Raw genomic sequence first — 21,782 nt, forward strand, 5'->3', positions numbered from 1 at the left:
CTCTCAGTTTTTCCCCGTTGAGGATGATGTTAGCTGTGGGCTTTTCATAAATGGCTTTTATGATCTTTAAGTATGTTCCTTCTATCCCGACTTTCTCAAGGGTTTTTATTAAGAAAGGGTGCTGGATTTTGTCAAAGGCCTTTTCTGCATCGATTGACAGGATCATATGGTTTTTCTCTTTTTTTTTGTTAATGTGATGTATCACGTTGATTGATTTGCGAATGTTGAACCAGCCCTGCATCCCAGGAATGAATCCCACTTGATCATGGTGAATAATTCTTTTTATATGCCGTTGAATTCGATTTGCTAGTATCTTATTGAGAATTTTTGCATCCATATTCATCAGGGATATTGGCCGGTAGTTCTCTTTTTTTACTGGGTCTCTGTCTGGTTTAGGAATCAAAGTAATACTGGCTTCATAGAATGAGTCTGGAAGTTTTCCTTCCCTTTCTATTTCTTGGAATAGCTTGAGAAGGATAGGTATTATCTCTGCTTTAAACGTCTGGTAGAACTCCCCTGGGAAGCCATCTGGTCCTGGACTCTTATTTGTTGGGAGATTTTTGATAACCGATTCAATTTCTTCGCTGGTGATGGGTCTGTTCAAGCTTTCTATTTCCTCCTGATTGAGTTTTGGAAGAGTGTGGGTGTTCAGGAATTTGTCCATTTCTTCTAGGTTGTCCAATTTGTTGGCATATAATTTTTCATAGTATTCCCTGATAATTGTTTGTATCTCTGAGGGATTGGTTGTAATAATTCCATTTTCATTCATGATTTTATCTATTTGGGTCATCTCCCTTTTCTTTTTGAGAAGCCTGGCTAGAGGTTTGTCAATTTTGTTTATTTTTTCAAAAAACCAACTCTTGGTTTCGTTGATCTGCTCTACAGTTTTTTTAGATTCTATATTGTTTATTTCTGCTCTGATCTTTATTATTTCTCTTCTTCTGCTGGGTTTAGGCTGCCTTTGCTGTTCTGCTTCTAGTTCCTTTAGGTGTGCTGTTAGATTTTGTATTTGGGATTTTTCTTGTTTCTTGAGATAGGCCTGGATTGCAATGTATTTTCCTCTCAGGACTGCCTTCGCTGCGTCCCAAAGCGTTTGGATTGTTGTATTTTCATTTTCGTTTGTTTCCATATATTTTTTAATTTCTTCTCTAATTGCCTGGTTGACCCACTCATTCGTTAGTAGGGTGTTCTTTAACCTCCATCCTTTTGGAGGTTTTCCAGACTTTTTTCTGTGGTTGATTTCAAGCTTCATAGCGTTGTGGTCTGAAAGTATGCATGGTATGATTTCAATTCTTGTAAACTTATGAAGGGCTGTTTTGTGACCCAGTATATGATCTATCTTGGAGAATGTTCCATGTGCACTCGAGAAGAAAGTATATTCTGTTGCTTTGGGATGCAGAGTTCTAAATATATCTGTCAAGTCCATCTGATCCAATGTCTCATTCAGGGCCCTTGTTTCTTTATTGATCGTGTGTCTAGATGATCTATCCATTTCTGTAAGTGGGGTGTTAAAGTCCCCTGCAATTACCACATTCTTATCAATAAGGTTGCTTGTGTTTATGAGTAATTGTTTTATATATTTGGGCGCTCCGGTATTCGGCGCGTAGACATTTATAATTGTTAGCTCTTCCTGATGGATAGACCCTGTCACTATTATATAATGTCCTTCTTCATCTCTTGTTACAGCCTTTAATTTAAAATCTAGTTTGTCTGATATAAGGATGGCTACTCCAGCTTTCTTTTGGCTTCCAGTAGCATGATAAATAGTTCTCCATCCCCTCACTTTCAATCTGAAGGTGTCCTCAGGTCTAAAATGAGTCTCTTGTAGACAGCAAATAGATGGGTCTTGTTTTTTTATCCATTCTGATACCCTATGTCTTTTGGTTGGCGCATTTAGTCCATTTACATTCAGTGTTATTATAGAAAGATATGGGTTTAGAGTCATTGTGATGTCTGTATGTTTTATGCCTGTAGTGATGTCTCTGGTACTTTGTCTCACAGGGTCCCCCTTAGGATCTCTTGGAGGGCTGGTTTAGTGGTGACAAATTCCTTCAGTTTTTGTTTGTTTGGGAAGACCTTTATCTCTCCTTCTATTCTAAATGACAGACTTGCTGGATAAAGGATTCTCGGCTGCATATTTTTTCTGTCTAGCACCCTGAAAATCTCGTTCCAATTCTTTCTGGCCTGCCAAGTTTCAAAAGAGAGATCAGTCACGAGTCTTATAGGTCTCCCTTTATATGTGAGGGCACGTTTACCCCTTGCTGCTTTCAGAATTTTCTCTTTATCCTTGTATTTTGCCAGTTTCACTATGATATGTCGTGCAGAAGATCGATTCAAGTTACGTCTGAAGGGAGTTCTCTGTGCCTCTTGGATTTCAATGCCTTTTTCCTTCCCCAGTTCAGGGAAGTTCTCAGCTATTATTTCTTCAAGTACCCCTTCAGCACCTTTCCCTCTCTCTTCCTCCTCTGGGATACCAATGATGCGTATATTATTTCTTTTTAGTGTATCACTTAGTTCTCTAATTTTCCCCTCATATTCCTGGATTTTTTTATCCCTCTTTTTCTCAGCTTCCTCTTTTTCCATAACTTTATCTTCTAGTTCACCTATTCTCTCCTCTGCCTCTTCAATCCGAGCCGTGGTGGTTTCCATTTTGTTATGCATTTCGTTTAAAGCGTTTTTCAGCTCCTCGTGACTGTTCCTTAGTCCCTTGATCTCTGTAGCAAGAGAGTCTCTGCTGTCAGCTATACTGTTTTCAAGCCCAGCGATTAATTTTATGACTATTATTCTAAATTCACTTTCTGTTATATTATTTAAATCCTTTTTGATCAGCTCATTAGCTGTTGTTATTTCCTGGAGATTCTTCTGAGGGGAATTCTTCCGCTTGGTCATTTTGGATAGTCCCTGGCGTGGTGAGGACCTGCAGGGCACTTCCCCTGTGCTGTGGTGTATAACTGGAGTTGGTGGGCGGAGCCGCAGTCAGACCTGATGTCTGCTCCCAGCCCACCGCTGGGGCCACAGTCAGACTGGTGCGTGCCTTCTCTTCCCCTCTCCTAGGGGCGGGATTCACTGTGGGGTGGGGTGGTCTGTCTGGGCTACTTGCACACTGCCAGGCTTGTGATGCTGGGGATCTGGCGTCTTAGCTGGGGTGGGTAGGCAAGGTGCACAGGGGCAGGAGGGGCAGGCTTAGCTTGCTTCTCCTTAGGTGATCCACTTCAGGAGGGGCCCTGTGGCAGCAGGAGGGAGTCAGATCCGCTGCCGGAGGTTTGGCTCCGCAGAAGCGCAGAGTTGGGTGTTTGCGCGGAGCGAGCAAGTTCCCTGGCAGGAACTGGTTCTCTTTGGGATTTTGGCTGGGGGATGGGCGGGGAAGATGGCGCTGGCGAGCGCCTTTGTTCCCCACCAAACTGAGCTCTGTCGTCCGGGGGCTCAGCAGCTCTCCTTCCCTTTGTCCTCCAGCCTTCCCGCTTTCTGAGCAGAGCTGTTAGCTTATGACTTCCCAGACGCTAAGTCGCGCTTGCTGTCGGAACACAGTCCGTCAGGCCCTCCGCTTTTTGCAAGCCAGACTCGGGGGCTCTGCTTGGCCGGCGAGCCGCCCCTCCGCCCCGGCTCCCTCCCGCCAGTCCGTGGAGCGCGCACCGCCTCGCCGCCCTTCCTACCCTCTTCCGTGGGCCTCTCGTCTGCGCTTGGCTCTGGCGACTCCGTTCTGCTAATCCTCTGGTGGTTTTCTGGGTTATTTAGGCAGGTGTAGGTGGAATCTAAGTGATCAGCAGGACGCGCGGTGAGCCCAGCGTCCTCCTACGCCGCCATCTTCCTCAAGGTCTTAATCATTTTTTAAGAGCACAGTTCAGTGGTATTAAAGACATTCACATTGTTATGCAGCCATTACACTATATATCCCTATAATTCCTTTCATGTTGTAAATCTGCAACTCTATGCCTATTAAATAGTAACTCTACATTCTCCCTTCCCCTCAAACCCTGGTAACCACCATTCTACATTCTGTCTCTGAATTTGAAGCACAAAATTTTTAAATTTTGACTTAATTTTTAATAAAGTCCAATTTATCTATTTGTTGTTGTTGTTGCTTGTGTTTTAGTATCATGTCTAGAAAACCTTTGCCAAATCCAGGGTCATGAAGATTTACTACTATGTTTTCTTATGTGAATTTTAGAATTTTAGCCCTTATATTAGGTTTCTGATACATTGAGTTAATTCTTATATATGGTGTGAGTTAAGGGTTCAACTTCATGCAAAAGCATGTGGGTATCCAGTTGTCTCAGCACCATTTGTTGAAAAGACTGTTCTTTCACCAATGAATTGCCTTGGCACGCTTGTTGAAATCAGTTGACCATAAAACTAGGGAGTTATTTCTGGACTCTCAATTCTATTCTGTTGCTTCATATGTCTACCCTTATGCCCATAACCTAATGACTTGATTATTGTAGCCATGTGCAGGGTTTTTCCTTTTAAATAATGGTAAAATACACATAGTGTTTAACATCTTAACTATTTTTAAGTGTAGTTAGTAGTGTTAAGTATATTCACATTGTTGTGCAACCAATCTTCAGAAATTTTTCATCTTATAAAACTTAAATTCTATATGTATTACATAATAATTCATTTCTCTGTTTCCCCAGTCCCTGGCAACCACCATTCTGCTTTCTGCCTCTATAAGTTTGACTACTTTTGGTACCTCATATAAGTAGAATCATGCAATCTTTTTGTGACTGGCTTATTTCAGTTAGCATAATGTCCTCAAGGTTCATCCATGTTGTAACATGTGTCAGAATTTCCTTCCTTTTCAAGTCGGACTAATATTCCATTATGTGTGTATGCCACATTTTGTTTATTCATTCATCTCTCAGTGGACACTTGGATTGCTTCCATCTTTTGGCCATTGTGAATAATGCTGCCATGAACATGAAAGTGCAGATATCTCTTTGAGACCCCACTTTTAATTCTTTTGTATAGATATCCAGGAATAGAAATTCTGTATCATATACTTTCCATTTTTAAGTTTTTGAGATCCACTCTACTGTTTTCCATATCAGCTGCACCATTTTACATTCCCACCAACAGTGCAAAAAGGTTCCAATTTCTTCACATCCTTGTCAGCACTTGTTATGTTCTGTTTCCTTGATAGTGGGCATCCTATTGGGTGAGGTGGTATGTCGTTGTGGTTTTGATTTGCACTTCCCTTATGATACAGAACATTGATCATCTTTTTATATGCTTGCTGGCCATTTGTATATTGTCTTTGGGAAAAAGTCTAGTCAAGTCCTTTGCCTATTTTAGAATTGAGTTGTTTGTGGTTTTTGTTGTTGTTGTTGAGTTGTAGGAATTCTCTATTCTGGATATTAACTCCTATCAGGTATATGATTTACAAATATTTTCTCCTACCCCATAGGGTCCCAATTCACTCTTATTTATTGTGTTCTTATAATTCCATTTATTTCTGTAAAGTAGGTAGTGATATCCCTCTTCCATTTTTAATTTTAGTTAATTTGAGTAATTTTTCTCCTTTATTCTTGGTTAGTCTAGGTAAAGGTTTGTCAATTCTGTTGATCTTTTCAAAGAAGAAACTTTTAGTTTGTTGATTTTCTCTATTGTTTTCCTATTCTCTGTATCATTTATCTGTGCTGTAATTTTTATTATTTCCTTCTGCTTGTTTTGCATTTAGTTCTTCTTTGCCTGGTTTGTTAAGGTGGATGGTTAGGTTACTGATTTGAGATTTTTTTCTTTTAATGCAGGTATTTATACCTATATATTTCTCTCTAAGCGTTTTTGAAGTTGGTAAACATTTACACAGTTAAACATTAAAAATGAACTTGAAGGGTGGGTCCAGATTCTTTAATTATAGTGAAAATTTTTATTGAATGTTAATTAAACATTGGATTAAAATTCCTTATTTATGGAGAGATTTGTCCCTGAGATGAAGCAAGACAGAGTTGCAAGGATACAGAGCTCAAATTGGGGTCATGACTCATGATTCCAGCTCTGCCACCAGCCAATTAGGTGACCTTATGCAAGTTAATAACCCTTCTTTCTCAATTTCTTCATGTGATCATTCAGGAACATACTAGGAATTTTTTATGTGTGATTATGAGGCTCCCTTGATGTAATGTGTATAAAATGCTTTTTCAATACTCATGTTTATCTAAATTCATGTTTAGTATTGACTAATCACTTATTTTTAAAAACGATTGATGATTTAGTCAGAGAAGTGCATCTTGGGAAGGAAAGGGAGAACCCTCCACTGAGATTTAGTGAAGCTCAACTTTCTGTTATTGTTCAATGGGAAAGATTCACTCAGGTTGTTCTACCTCCTTAACTGTTAGTGTTAAGCCTATTGACCCATCCTTTTACTACAATCATGCATAATCTTAAAGTAGCCTAGGCAGATGCTGTTGTCCAGAACAGTTAAGAGCAGGAGCCCTGGAACCACACTGCCAGGTTTTGAATCTTGACCTTGCCTCATGCTGATGCTGGGGTCTTTGGGAGGTTATATTTAGTGTCTCTGTGCCTCAGTTTTCTCACCTGTAAAATGAGTATAATATCAGCACTTACCACACAGGGTTGTTGTGAGGGTTAAATGGGTTAATGTATGTAAAAAGCATGGCAGGTAGTATGAATTAAGTGATAGCTATTATGATTGAAGGTTTAAACAGAAACTTTGAAGAGTATTATAGAGGGCATCCCCCCCCCCCTTTTTTTTAAATACCCAGAGTAATATCACTTTCTTTTAGGTGACTGTTCCAACCACTACAACCATGGGAACCTACTAGAGGTTATTAATCCCAGGTCTTCACCTGGCCCCAGAGCCAGCCTGTGACCCAGATTGGGCCTAAAGCAGTAGCTGTCCCCCTGGCCACAGTGATGGCCTGGACTGGATCAGTCAGAAAACTTTTTCCTAACCGCAGTTACAGAAGCTGGCTTTGCCTCTTAGGTCATGAACTAGAATTATTTGTGTCACCTGTTTCTGGATTTGGGTTATTTATTTCTCTTTTGTTTTTGTTTTTGTCTTTTAAACAACATTGCAGAGACATCCTTGTTCATCCCTGGGCATCTGCAGGATAACAGACTTGCTGGAATAGAATTAGGGCTTTCATTTAAATACATTTAAATACATTTTCATTTAAATACATCTCACGTTGAGTATTCTTTCTTATTCTAGGTTTCTGTGCAAGATGAACTAGTTCAAGTGCAGCCAAAGTTTAAAAGTAATCTTCTTGAGGCCGTGGAAGTTTTTCGTGAGGATGTAATGAACTTCGCAGAAGCGTATGAGATGGTAATCCAAGTATTTGCATACTGTGGGTTAAAATGTTCTGTGGAGTGTTATATGCGATGACAGTGATGAGTCTTGAGAAATACACTGTGATTTGCACATTGTATATAAGAGGCTGTACTTGCATATTTGCAGCTATCTGAAAAACAGGAGATAGCTAGTCCTTTAAGCTTGTTTTATAGAGGAAGAAAGAAGATATAACTGTTAAAAGGAGGAACAGCTTTTGAGATTGTGGAAGGAACCAAAGGGTCTGTTCTTGTCCTTTCTCAGGCCAGAATGCTCATAGTTGGAAATGGAATACTGTTGTTGAAAGGTTGCAAGAGACTATAAATACCATAATACCAGGGCGTTATGCAACTGATCTTTTTTTTTTTTTTTTACTACAGAACCAACAGAGTCATTGAAAATAAATAATCCATGTCACACTTGCTCAGTCCCACAGACTATTCAGCCTAGTATCATGACCAATAACGATCCACCTCTTTGAAGTTAAACTCAAAAGTTGGCTATATTCCCTAACATGTGCTACTTTCTTTTAGTGGTCACAGTGGGTCTGGATTCATAAGATAATTTTAAGCCCTTAATAATAATCATAAATGCCTTCTTTTTTTTTTTTTTACATGTGCTGAACTTGCCTCTTTTAGTTGGATTTGTTAACATTTTATGGCCCTCGTATTCTATTATACTGGGAATCTAGTCTATTATTTAGCATATCCGTAGTATTCATGATTGTATAGATCATCTGGGGTCCTTTTTGCAACTGTTTTCTGGATGATGGCCACCAGAGACTGCCTTTGGTTTCTTCCAGGTGTTCCACCTACATGCTTCTCTGTTTCCATATTGGGCTGAACCATCGGTGAAAGGAGGCTGTTGTCGGAACTCTAGATCAGTTATTCTAATGAGTAACCACAGCATCATCGTTTACAATCATAAATGACATGAGACAGAGCTCTAGTGGTACAAGCTTCATGCAGGGTGTAATTTTGTCACATTTTTTGTTAGCTATGTCATGGTCCTTTAGAAATGAATGGCAGTTGGAATGATGTGAATATTCTAAAATTGACAATGGTCATGGTTATACAACTTTGTGAATATAGTAAAAGTCATCAAGTTGTCTGTTTTCAGTGAGAGATTGTATGATATGTGAATTATATCTCAGTAAGGCTGTTACAAAAACTAAATGAAAGCTTCATCTATGGGGCAAAATTTGACCATTTCAATTAAAAATAATGTTTATTGATTTAAAAGGAAATAATAGGTAAACTCAATAAATTGATAAATGCATGTGATTAAGAATTTAAATGGAGATTATATTATTCATTACAGGAAGGACCCATGGTTCCAAATATACCACCCCAAGAAGCTAGCAACAGGCTACAGATATTTCAGGTAAAATTTCATTTTCTGCATATAGAAAATGTGTTGTTAGTCTTTAAAATAATTTTAGAGAAAAATGTATGTGTTCTGTCTTACAGAGGAAAAGTTAATGTTTAAAGTGCATACAGATTTTAATTGTATTCTAGTCTGCTAAATAATGTAATTGATTCCTTTTCTTATATCCCTTCATGCTCTTCTCCACAGAATCTCTCTCTGTATTTTTAGAGAATAAGATTTTGATTTTGAACTTAAGCTTATACCTTATTCTCGTTCCAAACATCTTGTTTGTGTGTTAATGGTAAAAATTCATAGAATAATAAAATGTATGAAAATAATAAAATATATCAAATTTAAAATATTGACAAAAAGTTTCCTTGTCTTCTCTCTGTATCCATTATTTTTCTTCCTTCTGTATCCATGACTTTATTTTTAAAAAAATTTTTTTTTCAACGTTTATTTATTTTTGGGACAGAGAGAGACAGAGCATGAATGGGGGAGGGGCAGAGAGAGAGGGAGACACAGAATCGGAAACAGGCTCCAGGCTCCGAGCCATCAGCCCAGAGCCTGACGCGGGGCTCGAACTCACAGACCGCGAGATCGTGACCTGGCTGAAGTCGGACGCTTAACCGACTGCGCCACCCAGGCACCCCTGTATCCATGACTTTAAAATTCCCACTTCATTTGCCCTACCTTGGACAATGCTTACTGGGTCAGGCCAACCATTTACCCTCTTTTTCTATGCCCAGAGTGCTGAGCACATCTAGAGAAAAACCACACACCCATTTAGGTTAATGTTTTGTGGATTCATGGATTCCTATGTAAGCCAGCCCCTAAGATTATCTGGAAATTCTCCTCTTTGTTTCTAATCTCTATCCTGTTTTTTGTAGTGGCTGTGCTATATGTTCTCTTTATGTTCCCTATCCCACCTGCACTTGTAGTCATGAAAAAATATTTATCAGATACCTGCTGTGTGTCTTGGTCAATAGAAAGGTGATTAAGAAATGGTTCTTTCTTCTAAGCTGCTAAAATCTGGTAGGGAGACAGACAGCTGGATAGATTGTAATTGCAAAACCATGTGGTGAGCATTGTGATCTAGGTGTGAGAACCAGTGTTAATGGAAACAGACCGATGGGAGCTGATGGGGCAGCCCAGAAAAGGCTTCCTGGAAGAGGAGCCATCTAAGCTGCGTCTTGAAGGACTAATGAGAATTAGCCAGGGGAAAGAGGAGGGAAAATATATTAGACAGAATTTGTACCTCCCAGAAATGAAGACATAAGCAGGGAGATCTAGGGGAGATGAGAGAGTGAAGTGTGGGGTGCATTGGGCAGAAAGCATAGGGATGAGGGATAGGCAGCACAGTGGGCAGAAATCCTTAGAGAGCCTTGTAGGCTATGATAAGGAGCTTGTAGCCTATCCTAGGGGCTGGAAGGCTCTAAACAGGGAATGATCTGTTCAGATTTGAATTTTTAGAACAGTTGTGTGTTTAAAAGACTTCTCTGGCATTAGTGTGGAGAATGTTTTGGAGGGAGGGTGGTCAGACCGATGGCAGTTTCAGTAATACAAGCAAGAAATAGTAAAGACTGAGACCAACCAGATGCACCTGCAGTAAAAAAGGTTCAGTCAAGTTGAATGGGATCTCTCCAGTCGCAGGTTCTCATGAGAGGGGCACTTCAGGCTTTTTCCATCAGAACCAAGTAGAATTTCTCATGTGGTATCGAATTTTCAAGTATCTCCCTTGATTTGAGTGGTTTAAATGGAAAATCCAGACCCAGATAAGAAAAGTGTTTCTCCAGGATCCTTCAAGCAACCGGGAATTGCAGCTGACCCTAGAGGAATAAACTTGTGCAAAGTAGATGAAATCAGCTGTCACAGAACCCACTGTGTGTGCTGCCTGGCTCCAGAGGGGTAGGTCCAGCCCAGTAACTCTGGTGGTTTTCTATAAGGTAGGCTGTCTGTGCTGGTCAGGGTTTTCATGGAATGCAGCCTTTCATTGAATATGATGTCCTCAGACAAAAAGTCATAATCCCTTGATATTGTTTGGGTTCTTTTGTCCTTAGGACAATAATGGTCACTCTTGGACTAAAACCAGATCCTCCTATCTATCACCCTTGCCAGCACTTTATGCTGGACACTGGAGGAGGCTCTTGATCCTTTGCTACCTGAAGTCCCCAGGGCCCTGGGGGAAAGGCCTGCCTCTCTGGAGGAGCCAGGACCCAGATTGATCTGCTTACCTGGTGGCTGCCAGCTGAGCCAAGCAGAACCCCTCAGCAATAAAAGCAAGAGGGAGGATGAAAATAGATAGTAATGTTGGATGGTGATAAGTGCCAAGGGAAAAAAATAAAGCAGGGAAGGGGAATAACATGCTGGGCTGTGTGTGCATAAAGTGGAAGGTCTCCAGAGAAGCCATCCTTGAAAAGGTGACATTTGAGTGGAGACCTAGAGAAATGAGGGAACAGACCCAGCAGGTATCTGGAAGAGCAGCTTTCCAGGCAGAAGGATGAGCAGGTGCAAAGGTCCTGAGTATAAGCAAATATGACATCAACTTACTTATATTTTCAGTGACTTGCTCTAGCTACAAGTGTTGAGAGTAGATTATTGACAGTCAAGGGTAGAAGCAGGGAGAGTAATTAGGAGGCTATTGAAATAGTCCAGGACAGGATGACAGTAACTTGGACCAGCCTGGTGGCATTGGAGTTGATGAGAAGTGGTTGGAGGCTTGGTGTATTTTGAAGGTAGACCCACCTCCTTGTCTTTCCGTCAGGAGTTACCAATTTATTGGTTAGCAACTGGGACTTTAATGGGTCACCCTTTTACCAGAGGTGTGGCCACTTCATTGAAAAGACATTGAAGGGCCCATCTCTTGCCATCTTGCTCCTTCTATTCTCCATGTGTTTGGGGGTGTGAGGTAAGCAGGCTGTTCCCCATGCATCTGGCTGAACATGTGACCCAACTCTCCTCAAAAGCAGGTGCCCTTTCATCCCCCAACCCCCAAGAGAAGCAGGTGCCAAGATCTGGATTGTGGAAAGAAGCAGGAGCCTCATGTGGGGTCTCAGGGTGCAGTGGTGTTCTCTGATGCAATTTTACTCTGATTTCTGGAGTTACTGGGCATTCTGTTGGTCTGCTGACAAAGCTGATTATTTTGCTCCCCATTTGGCTGCATTATTTGGGAGCTGAGTGGAAAAGGGGTGAGTGACTGGCATCCATCAATAGTCTTTACCTCATAGACAAGATTTTAAATGTCATTATTTTAAAGTATGCTAACTTTAAAGTTTTTGTTTCACCTTTTCTGGGTTCACCTTGTCCCATGGACACTTTAGTCAGTAAATTTGTTGAGTAACCACTGTACTAACCACCAAGAAACGTAAAAAGTGCAAAATATGGCCCTTTCTAGGAACTAAGAGTTCACTGGAGTTCCTTCAAGGTCCTCACCCCTTCCTGATTTGGCTCCTTTAAAGTATGTTGTGGAATTTAAGAAACAAAACAAATGAACATATGGGAAGGGAAAGAGAGAGAGACAGAGAGACAGAGAGAAAGGGAAGCAAGCCATAAGAGATTCTTTACAACAGACTGAGGATTGATGGAAGGAGGTGCGTGGGGGAGGGGCTAAATGGGTGATGGGTATTAAGGAAGGCACTTGTGATGAGCACTGTTATATGTAAGTGATGAATCACTAAATTCTACTCCTGAAACCAATACTACACTATATGTTAACTAACTAGAATTTAAATAAAAAATTGAAGGAAAAAAAAGAAATAAAAGAAGCTAACATAGCTGTCAGATCTGATTCACTCTCTGGGTATTGTGAGGTCTGATGCCAGACATTCTCCAGGGCTGGAAGTTTGGGATCCCTATTGATATGTTATACCCTTTATGTGTAGCACACATATCTCATCACAGGTGGGTTATTTCTATTTGGTTTGGTGCTTTAAACACTATTATACTTAGCATTGTAAGTATAGGAGATTCCACTTTTGGTTCAAAGGACATGTGCATTAACTTCGTTGATTCAGATTGCTGGAATTCTTTCAAATGGTATTAAAATGGAAAACAGGGTTGAAAGGATTATACTCACTCATTTGGACCATGTAGAAGAGATGACAAGTCTAAATTAGTGAAAAAGCCTGAATTATAGGTTATTTAAAATACTGTTTTATTACTTTCAGACATATTTATGGGAACTTGAGAACCAGGTCTTCTAGGGACCACTTAATTTATTAAAGAAAAAAAAATTCATGTAAAATGGATACTTTTAAAATGCTTAAAAGTTAATTTTATTAAGTGGTCAACTTTTCTTCTGATAGCTTGGTATCAGAAGTATAAATTTCTTCACAGATCCTTGTTTGATAGATATTATTAAACAAACCTCAATGTAGCTTTTATTCCAGGTATAATAAATTCTACCTTAATGGGGCCTGAATTAATTATATTTTACTACAACTTAAAAATCTTCTTATAGGCCAATTTTGATGATCTGTGGAGGAAGTTTGTTACATATTCATCTGGTGAACAACTTTTTGGATTGCCTGTGACTGATTATGAGGTTTTACACAAAACTAGGTAAGTTTAGAAACTGTACAAGTGATACATGCAAATAATTAAATTCTGTCCATTAGAAGAATCATGCCATCATTAAATCCTTTATCATGCAGACAGCCTCCCCTAGAACACTCCTAAATATCCCCCTTATTCCTGGCTATTCCTGACCCACTGGATACATGGTCACCACATACAACAGAAATGTCCTTGAGGAGTTGAAAATAGGTTGCCAAAGTTGTGGTATTTGTGGTCTATATTTAGCCTATAGAAGCACTGCAATTTTGGATTTTTTTTTTTTTAATTTAGAAGAATAGCCATCCTTGGCTTTCCAACCCTTCTTATTGCATTTATGCTAAGTGCTCTTCGCTTTTGAGTAAACACAGAATTCATCAGGATTGAAGGCCAAGGAGCTTAACTGATTTTAAATAGTAAGTAGATCTAGGAATTAAGCAAGTATATCTTAATGGAATTTTGTATAACTTTCCTCAAACTCAAAATTAGAACAGTGGCTTTAGCTTATTAGGATCATGGTTTCAGTAAAGAACTTTATGTTGATTTCATCAAAGTTCTAACATGTCTTTGCAAAATAGATAAGAAATTTTCTGACCATAAATTAATACTTCCAACTACCTTAGGGTAGATGGCTTGTATTTTTTTTCCAAGCATTCATTCACCAAGCTTAACTGGATGACCAGTTGTGTTAGAATTGCAGATGTCTGTTCTTTACCCTGACTTACTAAATCAGAATCTCAGGGATTGGGTCCTGCATATTCATAAATTCTCTAGTTAATTCTTTGCGTGCTCAGTGTGAGACTCAGTGTTTTCTTTTAGCCCTCAGTATTCCAGGAAAAATAACCATCCTCATTTACTATTTATTTTTTTATATTTAAGTGATTTATGAATAATTTGCAAACATACAAAGCACTTTTGTATGTTTGAAAAGTGAAAAGCACTTTTATTAGAAAATGTAGTGAGAATTTAAGCAGTGAAAACCCAAACTTTTACTCCATAATACCCTGGTTTGAAGATATTTACACAAAGTGGAAACTGACTTCGGAATCCAACTGTAACAGAACCAATGTGAGTTTGCTCCTTGGTGAGTCAGAAACTGCACAAGTTTGAGTTGTCACACAAAGAAAACTTTATTTGCAGCAAATAAAGAGATCATGGGGAATAGCTTCCAAAGCCATGATTCCCTGAGAGAGGGTGAATGGATTCCTTTTATTTAGGGTTAGAATGAATATATCAATAGGAAAGCTCTGTCATTGTTTGTAAAGGCAGGCATGAGATTGCGCATGTGCCTTAAGGAAACATGCCAATACACACATTGTATGTTATGTAAATGAAGCACGTGCTTCTCCATCAGCGGAGATTTTAGTATTATAATGTGGTGAAGGTGATTGTAAGTCATTCCAGAGGTCACTCCATGGTCCATATGAGTTTAGCTCCAAGGATCTGGGCGAGTGGGAGGTCTTGTGAGGGCAGTGGATACCACCTGAGTAGTGCTTTTGGGTTTCCTTTGCCTAAGTTAAGAGGTAAGACAGAAAGAAAAGCTTAAGGAAAAATTTAAGGCAAAGATTAGTGAGTACAAGCAGTGGGACAGTAAAGGTCAGTTCTTGGATTCTTGCTGGTGACACCACCAACTTCTCATCAGCTGTCATGCACAAACCTGGACCATACCCATTCTGTAGGCACTGATTTCCGATTTCAAATCCATCTCCAACAGCTTCTAACTTACTATTACTTCTGACTTTTCTTGGACTTGCATTGCTAAACCCCAGAGCTGTTGAAAACTCAGACACCCATAATTTTGTTGAAGAGAGGATCACCATCTTTCTTGCATTATGAATGCAAAAAATCTTTACTTTCACATTTGAAGGATCAAGTCCATGAACTTTTTCATTTCTGCATCATCTGTCTTTGAGTACACATCTGCCTTCAGCATCTGTCTACTTAGGGGATGTCCCAAATAAAAGTTACACAAACATCACAGATAATGGAAGAACAGTCATATATCCTTTTCACGAAATGGGATGGTTTAGGTTCTTGTAAAAATTTGCAGGATGAAACCCTTGCCTCTACATAAACATATTGTCCACTCATAAATTACTGATTTGGGTAAAATTCATCTAGGTAATTATCATCTAAAGACCCACAGTCTGAGATCTCACTTACATAGCCAGTTGGACTATCACAGTTAGAGTCTAGTGTGTTGCCCTGTGTCTCTTTCCTGTTCAATACTTGGGAAACACACTCTTTTGTCAGTTGTCTTCTCTTTGCTGTTTTACATAAAAAATGAACAATTCCTTAACTGTATTAAGTGAGAGCTAAACAACAACAACAAAAACAAAACAAAAATGGTGTCTCTCCAGAGTTCTTTCTTGATACTTTCTTTCTTTTTTTTTTCAATACAATGATCATTTTACTTTTATTTATTTATTTATTTTTAATATGAAATTTATTGTCAAATTGGTTTCCATACAACACCCAGTGCTCATCCCAACAGGTGCCCTCCTCTTGATACTTTCTTAAAAGACGATACAATGCTTTGGGCAACACAGTAAGAAACCTGAAGAAAAATTGTCCCTTTTTTATTGGAGATCTTGTTGTTCTTTTTGTATTATTTTAGTCATTTTTAGCATAGTTGGAAATACTCCATGATTAACAATGGGATCATTCCTAAGAATCAGCAAAATGAAGCAAGAATTGGAAAAACAGAGTGTTTTTTAAAGGGCCCAGTGTGCCCATTTGATAATTGCAAGATAGAATGAGTTTTACTTTATTAAAAACATAAGCAAATTTTAACTTTGGCCTTTGCATTATTTATAATACATCATAAAAGTTGTGAACATCAATCCTTACAAATAGTTAGAACTGCTCAAGAAATAAACTCAAAAACTGAAATTGGGTCTAGGGGACCCTCATGGTCCGCTAAGCATTGAGGAATTCTTGGGAGCATCAACAAACTCAATTTTTGGTGTATTACACGATAAAAGGACTTTTTCTAGGAATCTATAATCCCTCCTATTATTCTTGCTATGTATATAACTCCATTTGGGTACGTGAGGGAAAGCTTTTGGTAGGAAAGTGATGTTTAAGTCACTTCCTAAAGATAGATGTTCTCATAAAAAAACAACTTGCATTTGAAAGAAAAAAAATTAAAATCTTAGCCTTAGCTTTGATCTTACCAAGTGCTGGTCACACTGTTTGCAGTGACTGGAATGGTAATAATAATCAAGCCATTTGTTAGTGTCAAGTCATAGTATGACTTGGAATATTTGAGAGCTGTACACTTGACCCGATTGATGGAGCTTTAATAAAATCTTTGTTTGGAAACTAACAGGGTTTTTTGCATATTGGTGTATATAAAGTACACATGTGATGTATGAAATATTTGATTGGATGAATTCTGTCTATCCAATAATGACATTTATTTTTAAAATACACATTATGCAATGACTTAAATATTTGGTTTCCCAGAAAGGAACTCAACTTGCTGCAGAAGCTGTATGGACTCTATGATACCGTAATGAGCAATATTAGTGGTTATTATGAAATACTTTGGGGAGATGTAGACATTGAAAAAATTAATGCAGAACTGCAGGAATTTCAAAACAGGTGAGTTTTAATTGAATTAAACTTACCTTTTTCTAGTGGCTATCTTCATAAGATCTTGTAGGTATTTAACAAATGAATCTATCCTCTGATATATTGCCATATGTATGTGTGTGTATATATATATATATATATATATATATATATATATATATATACATATACATATATATGGCAAAGTTGTTATATGTGTGTGTGTGTGTGTGTGTGTGTGTGTGTGTGTGTGTGTGTGTACACAAAGAAATGTGTAGTGATACAATTTTTTCCCCTGAAAGGTGTCGTAAACTCCCAAAAGGGCTTAAAGATTGGCAAGCTTTTTTGGATCTGAAAAAAAGAATTGATGATTTCAGTGAGTCATGTCCTCTACTGGAAATGATGACCAATAAGGCAATGAAACAGAGACACTGGGATCGAATCTCTGAGTTAACTGGAACCCCGTTTGATGTGGAATCTGATTCGTTTTGTCTTAGAAATATTATGGAAGCACCACTACTTAAAAATAAGGATGACATTGAGGTACAAAAGCTTATATCTTATCACTGGTTCATTAAAGAACATCTTTTTCTTTTCTGGGACACCTGGGTGGCTCAGTCGGTTGGGCATCCAGCTTTGGCTCAGGTCATGATTTTGCAGTTCACGAGTTCAAGCCCCATGTTGGGCTCTGTGCTGACAGCTGCTTTGGATTCTGTGTCTCCATCTCTCTGCCCCACCCCACTTGTGCTCGTTCTCTCTCTCTCTCTCAGAAATAAACATTAGAAAAAAATTTTTTTTAAATCTTTTTCTTTTCTGAGAATTGTACAGACATTTTATGTAAGAGTGTACTAATTGCCTTATATAATGTACCCTCAAAATTTGGAATGATCCTGAACATCCTTTGATTTTGCAAAATAATACAGTAGCTCAAGGAAATAAGATGATTATTTGAAATATGTTCATTTGGGAGGTCCTAAATCTATCCTCCTTGTCCCTTACCTACACTCTCATTTAAAAGCAAAAAATCTGTTTATTTCTGTATTACATTCCTGGTGAATTCCTTAGAACATTTTCCAGATTTCTAATTCTATACTTTTCCTTATTAATCTACTACATATTATTTTTCCTTTCCAAGATTTTAAATTGGTTCTTTTGTGTGTGCTTAGTGTTTGTATGGTATTTCTTTTTTATTATTGAGATATAATTTCTATAATTATATGATTTTTATTGCTGAGATATAAACTTATTAGTTTATGTTTGTAACATAATGACTCTATACATGTGTATATCACAATGTGATCACTGCAATATATGTAGTTAACATCCATCACCACACATAGTTAAGATTTTTTTCTTGTGTTGAGAACTTTTCTCTTAACAACTCCCAAATACACAATACAATATTGTGAACTATAGTCATCGTGCTGTACATTAGATCCCCAGGACTTATTTGTGTTATAACTAGAAGTTTGTACCTTTAACCACCCTCACCCATTTCATTTGCACCGCCACCCCCCTGACCCCCCACCCTGCCCCAACACACACACCCGGCTGGCAGCACTAGTCTGTTCTCAGTATCTATGTTCTGGTTTCTTTCTTTTTGAATTAGTGTTTTCATTTTCTTTGAATAAATACCCAGAAGTAGTATTGCTGGATCATATGTAGCTCTATTTTTAATTTTTTTTTTTCAGAACCTCCATACTGTTTTCTATAGCGGCTGCACCAATTTACATTCCCACCAACAGTGTAGTATGCAGGTTTCTCTTTTCTTCTCATCCTCACTGATACTTGTTATTTCTTGTCTTTGTCAAGATAGCCACTCTGACAGGTATGAGGTGGTGTCTCACTGTGGTTTTGATTTGCTAATCCCTGAGGATTAGTGATGTTGAGCACATTTTCCTATACCTATTAGCCATTTGCATGTCTTCTGTGGAAAAATGTCTATTCTGATCCTCTCCCATTTATGAATTGGGTCGGTTGGGGTTTTTTCCTGTTGAGTCGTGTGAGTTCTTTGTATATTTTAGATATTAACTCCTTATCAGGTTTATGATTTGCAAATATTTTATTTCATTTGTAGTTTGCCTTTTCATTTTGTTGATGGTTTTCTTCGCCATGCAGAAACGTTTCAGTTTGATGTTGTCCCGTTTGTGTATTTTTCCCTGTGTTTCCTTGGCTTTGTTGTCAACATTTCTTGTAAGATTTGTCTAGTGGTGATGCACTCCTTTAGCTTTGGCCTGTCTGGAAAACTTTATCTTTCCTTTGATTCTGAAGGACAAATTTGCCAGGTAGGGTATTCTTGATAGAGGGGTTTTTTGTTGTTGTTGTTTCTGTCTTTTTTTTTTCTTTCAGCACTTTGAATATATTGTGTTCCTCCCTTCTGGTCTGCACAATTTCTGCTGAAAAATCTGCTATTAGTCTTGTGAGAGTTCCCTTGTATGTAACAAGTTTTTCTCTTGCTACTTGTAAGATGTTCTCTTTGTTTTTAACTTTTGACACTTCAATTTTAATGTGTCTTGGTGTGGATCTCTTGGTTCATCTGTTTTGAAACTCCCTGGACTTCCTACATGTGGATGTCTGTTTCCTTCCCTATCTTAGGGGAGTTTTCAGCCATTATTTCCTCAAATAAATTTTCTGCCCTCTTTTCCTTCTGGGACTTGTATAACATGAATGTTGGCCCATGTGATCTATCTTAAATTTAAGTCCCTTAAATTATCTTCACTATTTTTCATTCTTTGTTCTTTTTGCTCTAGTTGGGTAAGTTCTACTGCCCTGTGTTTGAGTTCATGATCCTTTCTTGTGCTTCATCTAGTTTGCTATTGAATTCCTTTATTGTATTTTTCTGTTCTGTGATTGTATTCTTCAGCTCCATGACTTCTGTTTGGTACTTTTAAAATATTTTCTTTCTCTTTGTTGAAATTCTCACTTTGTTCATGCATGTTTCTCCTGAACTTGTTAAGTATTATTATGACCATTATTTTGAGCTATTTGGTAAATCACCCATCTGTCTCATTGAAGTCTTTTCTGAGGTTTTATCTTGTTTCATTTGGACCATATTCCTCTGTTTCTTTATTTTACTTTCCTCTCTGTGTTGGTTTTTATGCATTATATAAAACAGCCACCTCTCTCAGTCTGGAAGGAGAAGCCTCATGTAGGAAATGAGCCTTATCATTCAAGCCCACCTTAGCTCTTGCTTGGCTCTCAGAACTTTGTGTTTCTTCTAGTACTCTACTTCATCCTTAGTTACTCCCAGTAACTGGAGGTGTCACAAGACCTGTCAGGCTCCAAAGTGGATTTAGGCTGATTGGAAGCCAAATTCTCAGGCAGCCACTTTTAAAGTATGCAAATATACCTCTTTTAGGGGAACACTAGGAAATGGGCATTTCTGTCTGTTCTGTGTGCACTGAACCCTGGGATGATAGCCAGTTAAGAACTTTCTTTGTTTGCTGCCATCCTGCTGAACCCATGAACCCAAGCCCCTCTACTCACCAGACTCAGGACATCAAGGGATGTGCCTTTTGAGTGACAGCAACAGTTGTTCACACAAGTTCCTTTCTTGGAGATGCCAGCATTTGGGAGCATGGCATAAGGAAGATGAAGAGAGCACCCACCCTCCAAAGTCTCTGGAGAGGATTAGAGTTGGCCCTCGGATGTATGTTTAATTAGAAGCCTACTCCTCAGGCCACGGCTGTGAAGTTACACTGATAGGCCTCTCCCATGGTACGACTGAGCATTCCAGTCTGCTGTCTCTGCACTGGGGGTAGGTAGCTGGTTAAGGACGTTTTCCTGGTTTGTTATGGTCCTGTGGCACCTCAAACATAAACCTCATTTGCCACCAGAATCAGGTGCTCAAGAGACATCTCCTGGGTGGCAGCTGCAAAAACAAACAAAAAAACAAAAACAAAACAAAACAAAACTCAGGACACCAGACATGTGCATAAGCTCCTTTCCAGGAGATAGCAGTGACCTGGGGTGAGGCAGAGGACAGTGCAACGGTGGTGCCCACTAGCCTCTGTCTTTGGAGAGAACCCCTAGTCCTGTGTTACATTAGATGCCTGACCCTCAGACAGAAGCTCTAAGATAAGCAAAGAGGCCTTCTTTACAGAAAGGCTGGGCAGTTTTCAGTGGGTTGTCTCTGCACTGGGCCCTGGGGTGTAGCCAGATATGTCTATGCAAACCCTTTATAACTGCTCCCCCTGCCCCTCTCCACAACTCACCGCAGCCCTCAGGCCTGGGCTTCATGTCCACCCACTGGTTTGCATGTCTTTTTCACTTCTGGTTCATGGAGATGTTTGTTTGGCTTTTAAGCCTGGCTATGTTTTTACTTTCTCTTTTTTGCATTTTATCCACTATTCTGTATTTTTGGAGGCAGGGAACTGTACCATGTAACCAGAAATCTCTCCTATATATGGTTTTGAGTCTCCTGCCCCTTCTTTTTCCCTTAACTACATATGTACACCAGAAATTCTGTTTTCAAAACATTATGTCCTGTTTATCAATGTCATTCAAATACTACTGAAGGAAACAAAGTGACCATCTCATTCTTGGAAGTAGGTTTTTACACTCAAGAATATAGCCATTTATAAGCTATGCTTTGAAAACATCATTTTATACTTCCAAGGAATTCTAGGCCTCAGTTACTATTTGCACCCCAAAATGGATTCTTAGTGCGGTATACTCTGGTACATCCTGTTTGCTCTGCTCTGCATGTCCTGCTATTAACCAAGCTGGATTCCTTCTGTCACTGGACTCACTGCCTCCAAAGGAACTCTTTTCCCTTGCTGTAGAACATCTCCTCCCACCACCCATTGGAATCTCACTCAGTCTCAGATGCTGCCTCCTCCATGAAGCCTTCCCTCCTGACTGCAGGCAGAAATCCTTTCTCCCTCTTCAGAACTCACAACAAGTCTTACCACACTTAGGACATTTATTACACACCCATTTGGATTATAATTATTTGTGGAAATACTTTGCACCTTTCAGTTCCTTCCCATCTGTGAGA

The 21,782-nt window shown here is 38.9% G+C and overlaps 1 protein-coding gene across 5 annotated transcripts in view; it reads left to right on the forward strand.

Moving 5' to 3' along the window:
* The window catches only part of DNAH8 (dynein axonemal heavy chain 8), a 347,525-nt gene that overhangs the window by 122,393 nt on the left and 203,350 nt on the right, over positions 1-21,782 (forward strand). For all 5 annotated transcript variants that reach the window (XM_086706753.1, XM_086706756.1, XM_086706755.1 and 2 more), the window contains 5 exons: positions 7,172-7,285; positions 8,609-8,671; positions 13,116-13,216; positions 16,676-16,813; positions 17,086-17,326. In XM_086706753.1, the coding sequence (XP_086562879.1) occupies positions 7,172-7,285; positions 8,609-8,671; positions 13,116-13,216; positions 16,676-16,813; positions 17,086-17,326 (657 nt within the window). The remainder of the gene's footprint in view (positions 1-7,171; positions 7,286-8,608; positions 8,672-13,115; positions 13,217-16,675; positions 16,814-17,085; positions 17,327-21,782) is intronic.

The sequence above is a fragment of the Puma concolor genome, chromosome B2 (assembly GCF_028749965.1).
Source record: "Puma concolor isolate L17-30 chromosome B2, mPumCon1.1.hap2, whole genome shotgun sequence".
NCBI classification, from domain to species: domain Eukaryota; kingdom Metazoa; phylum Chordata; class Mammalia; order Carnivora; family Felidae; genus Puma; species Puma concolor.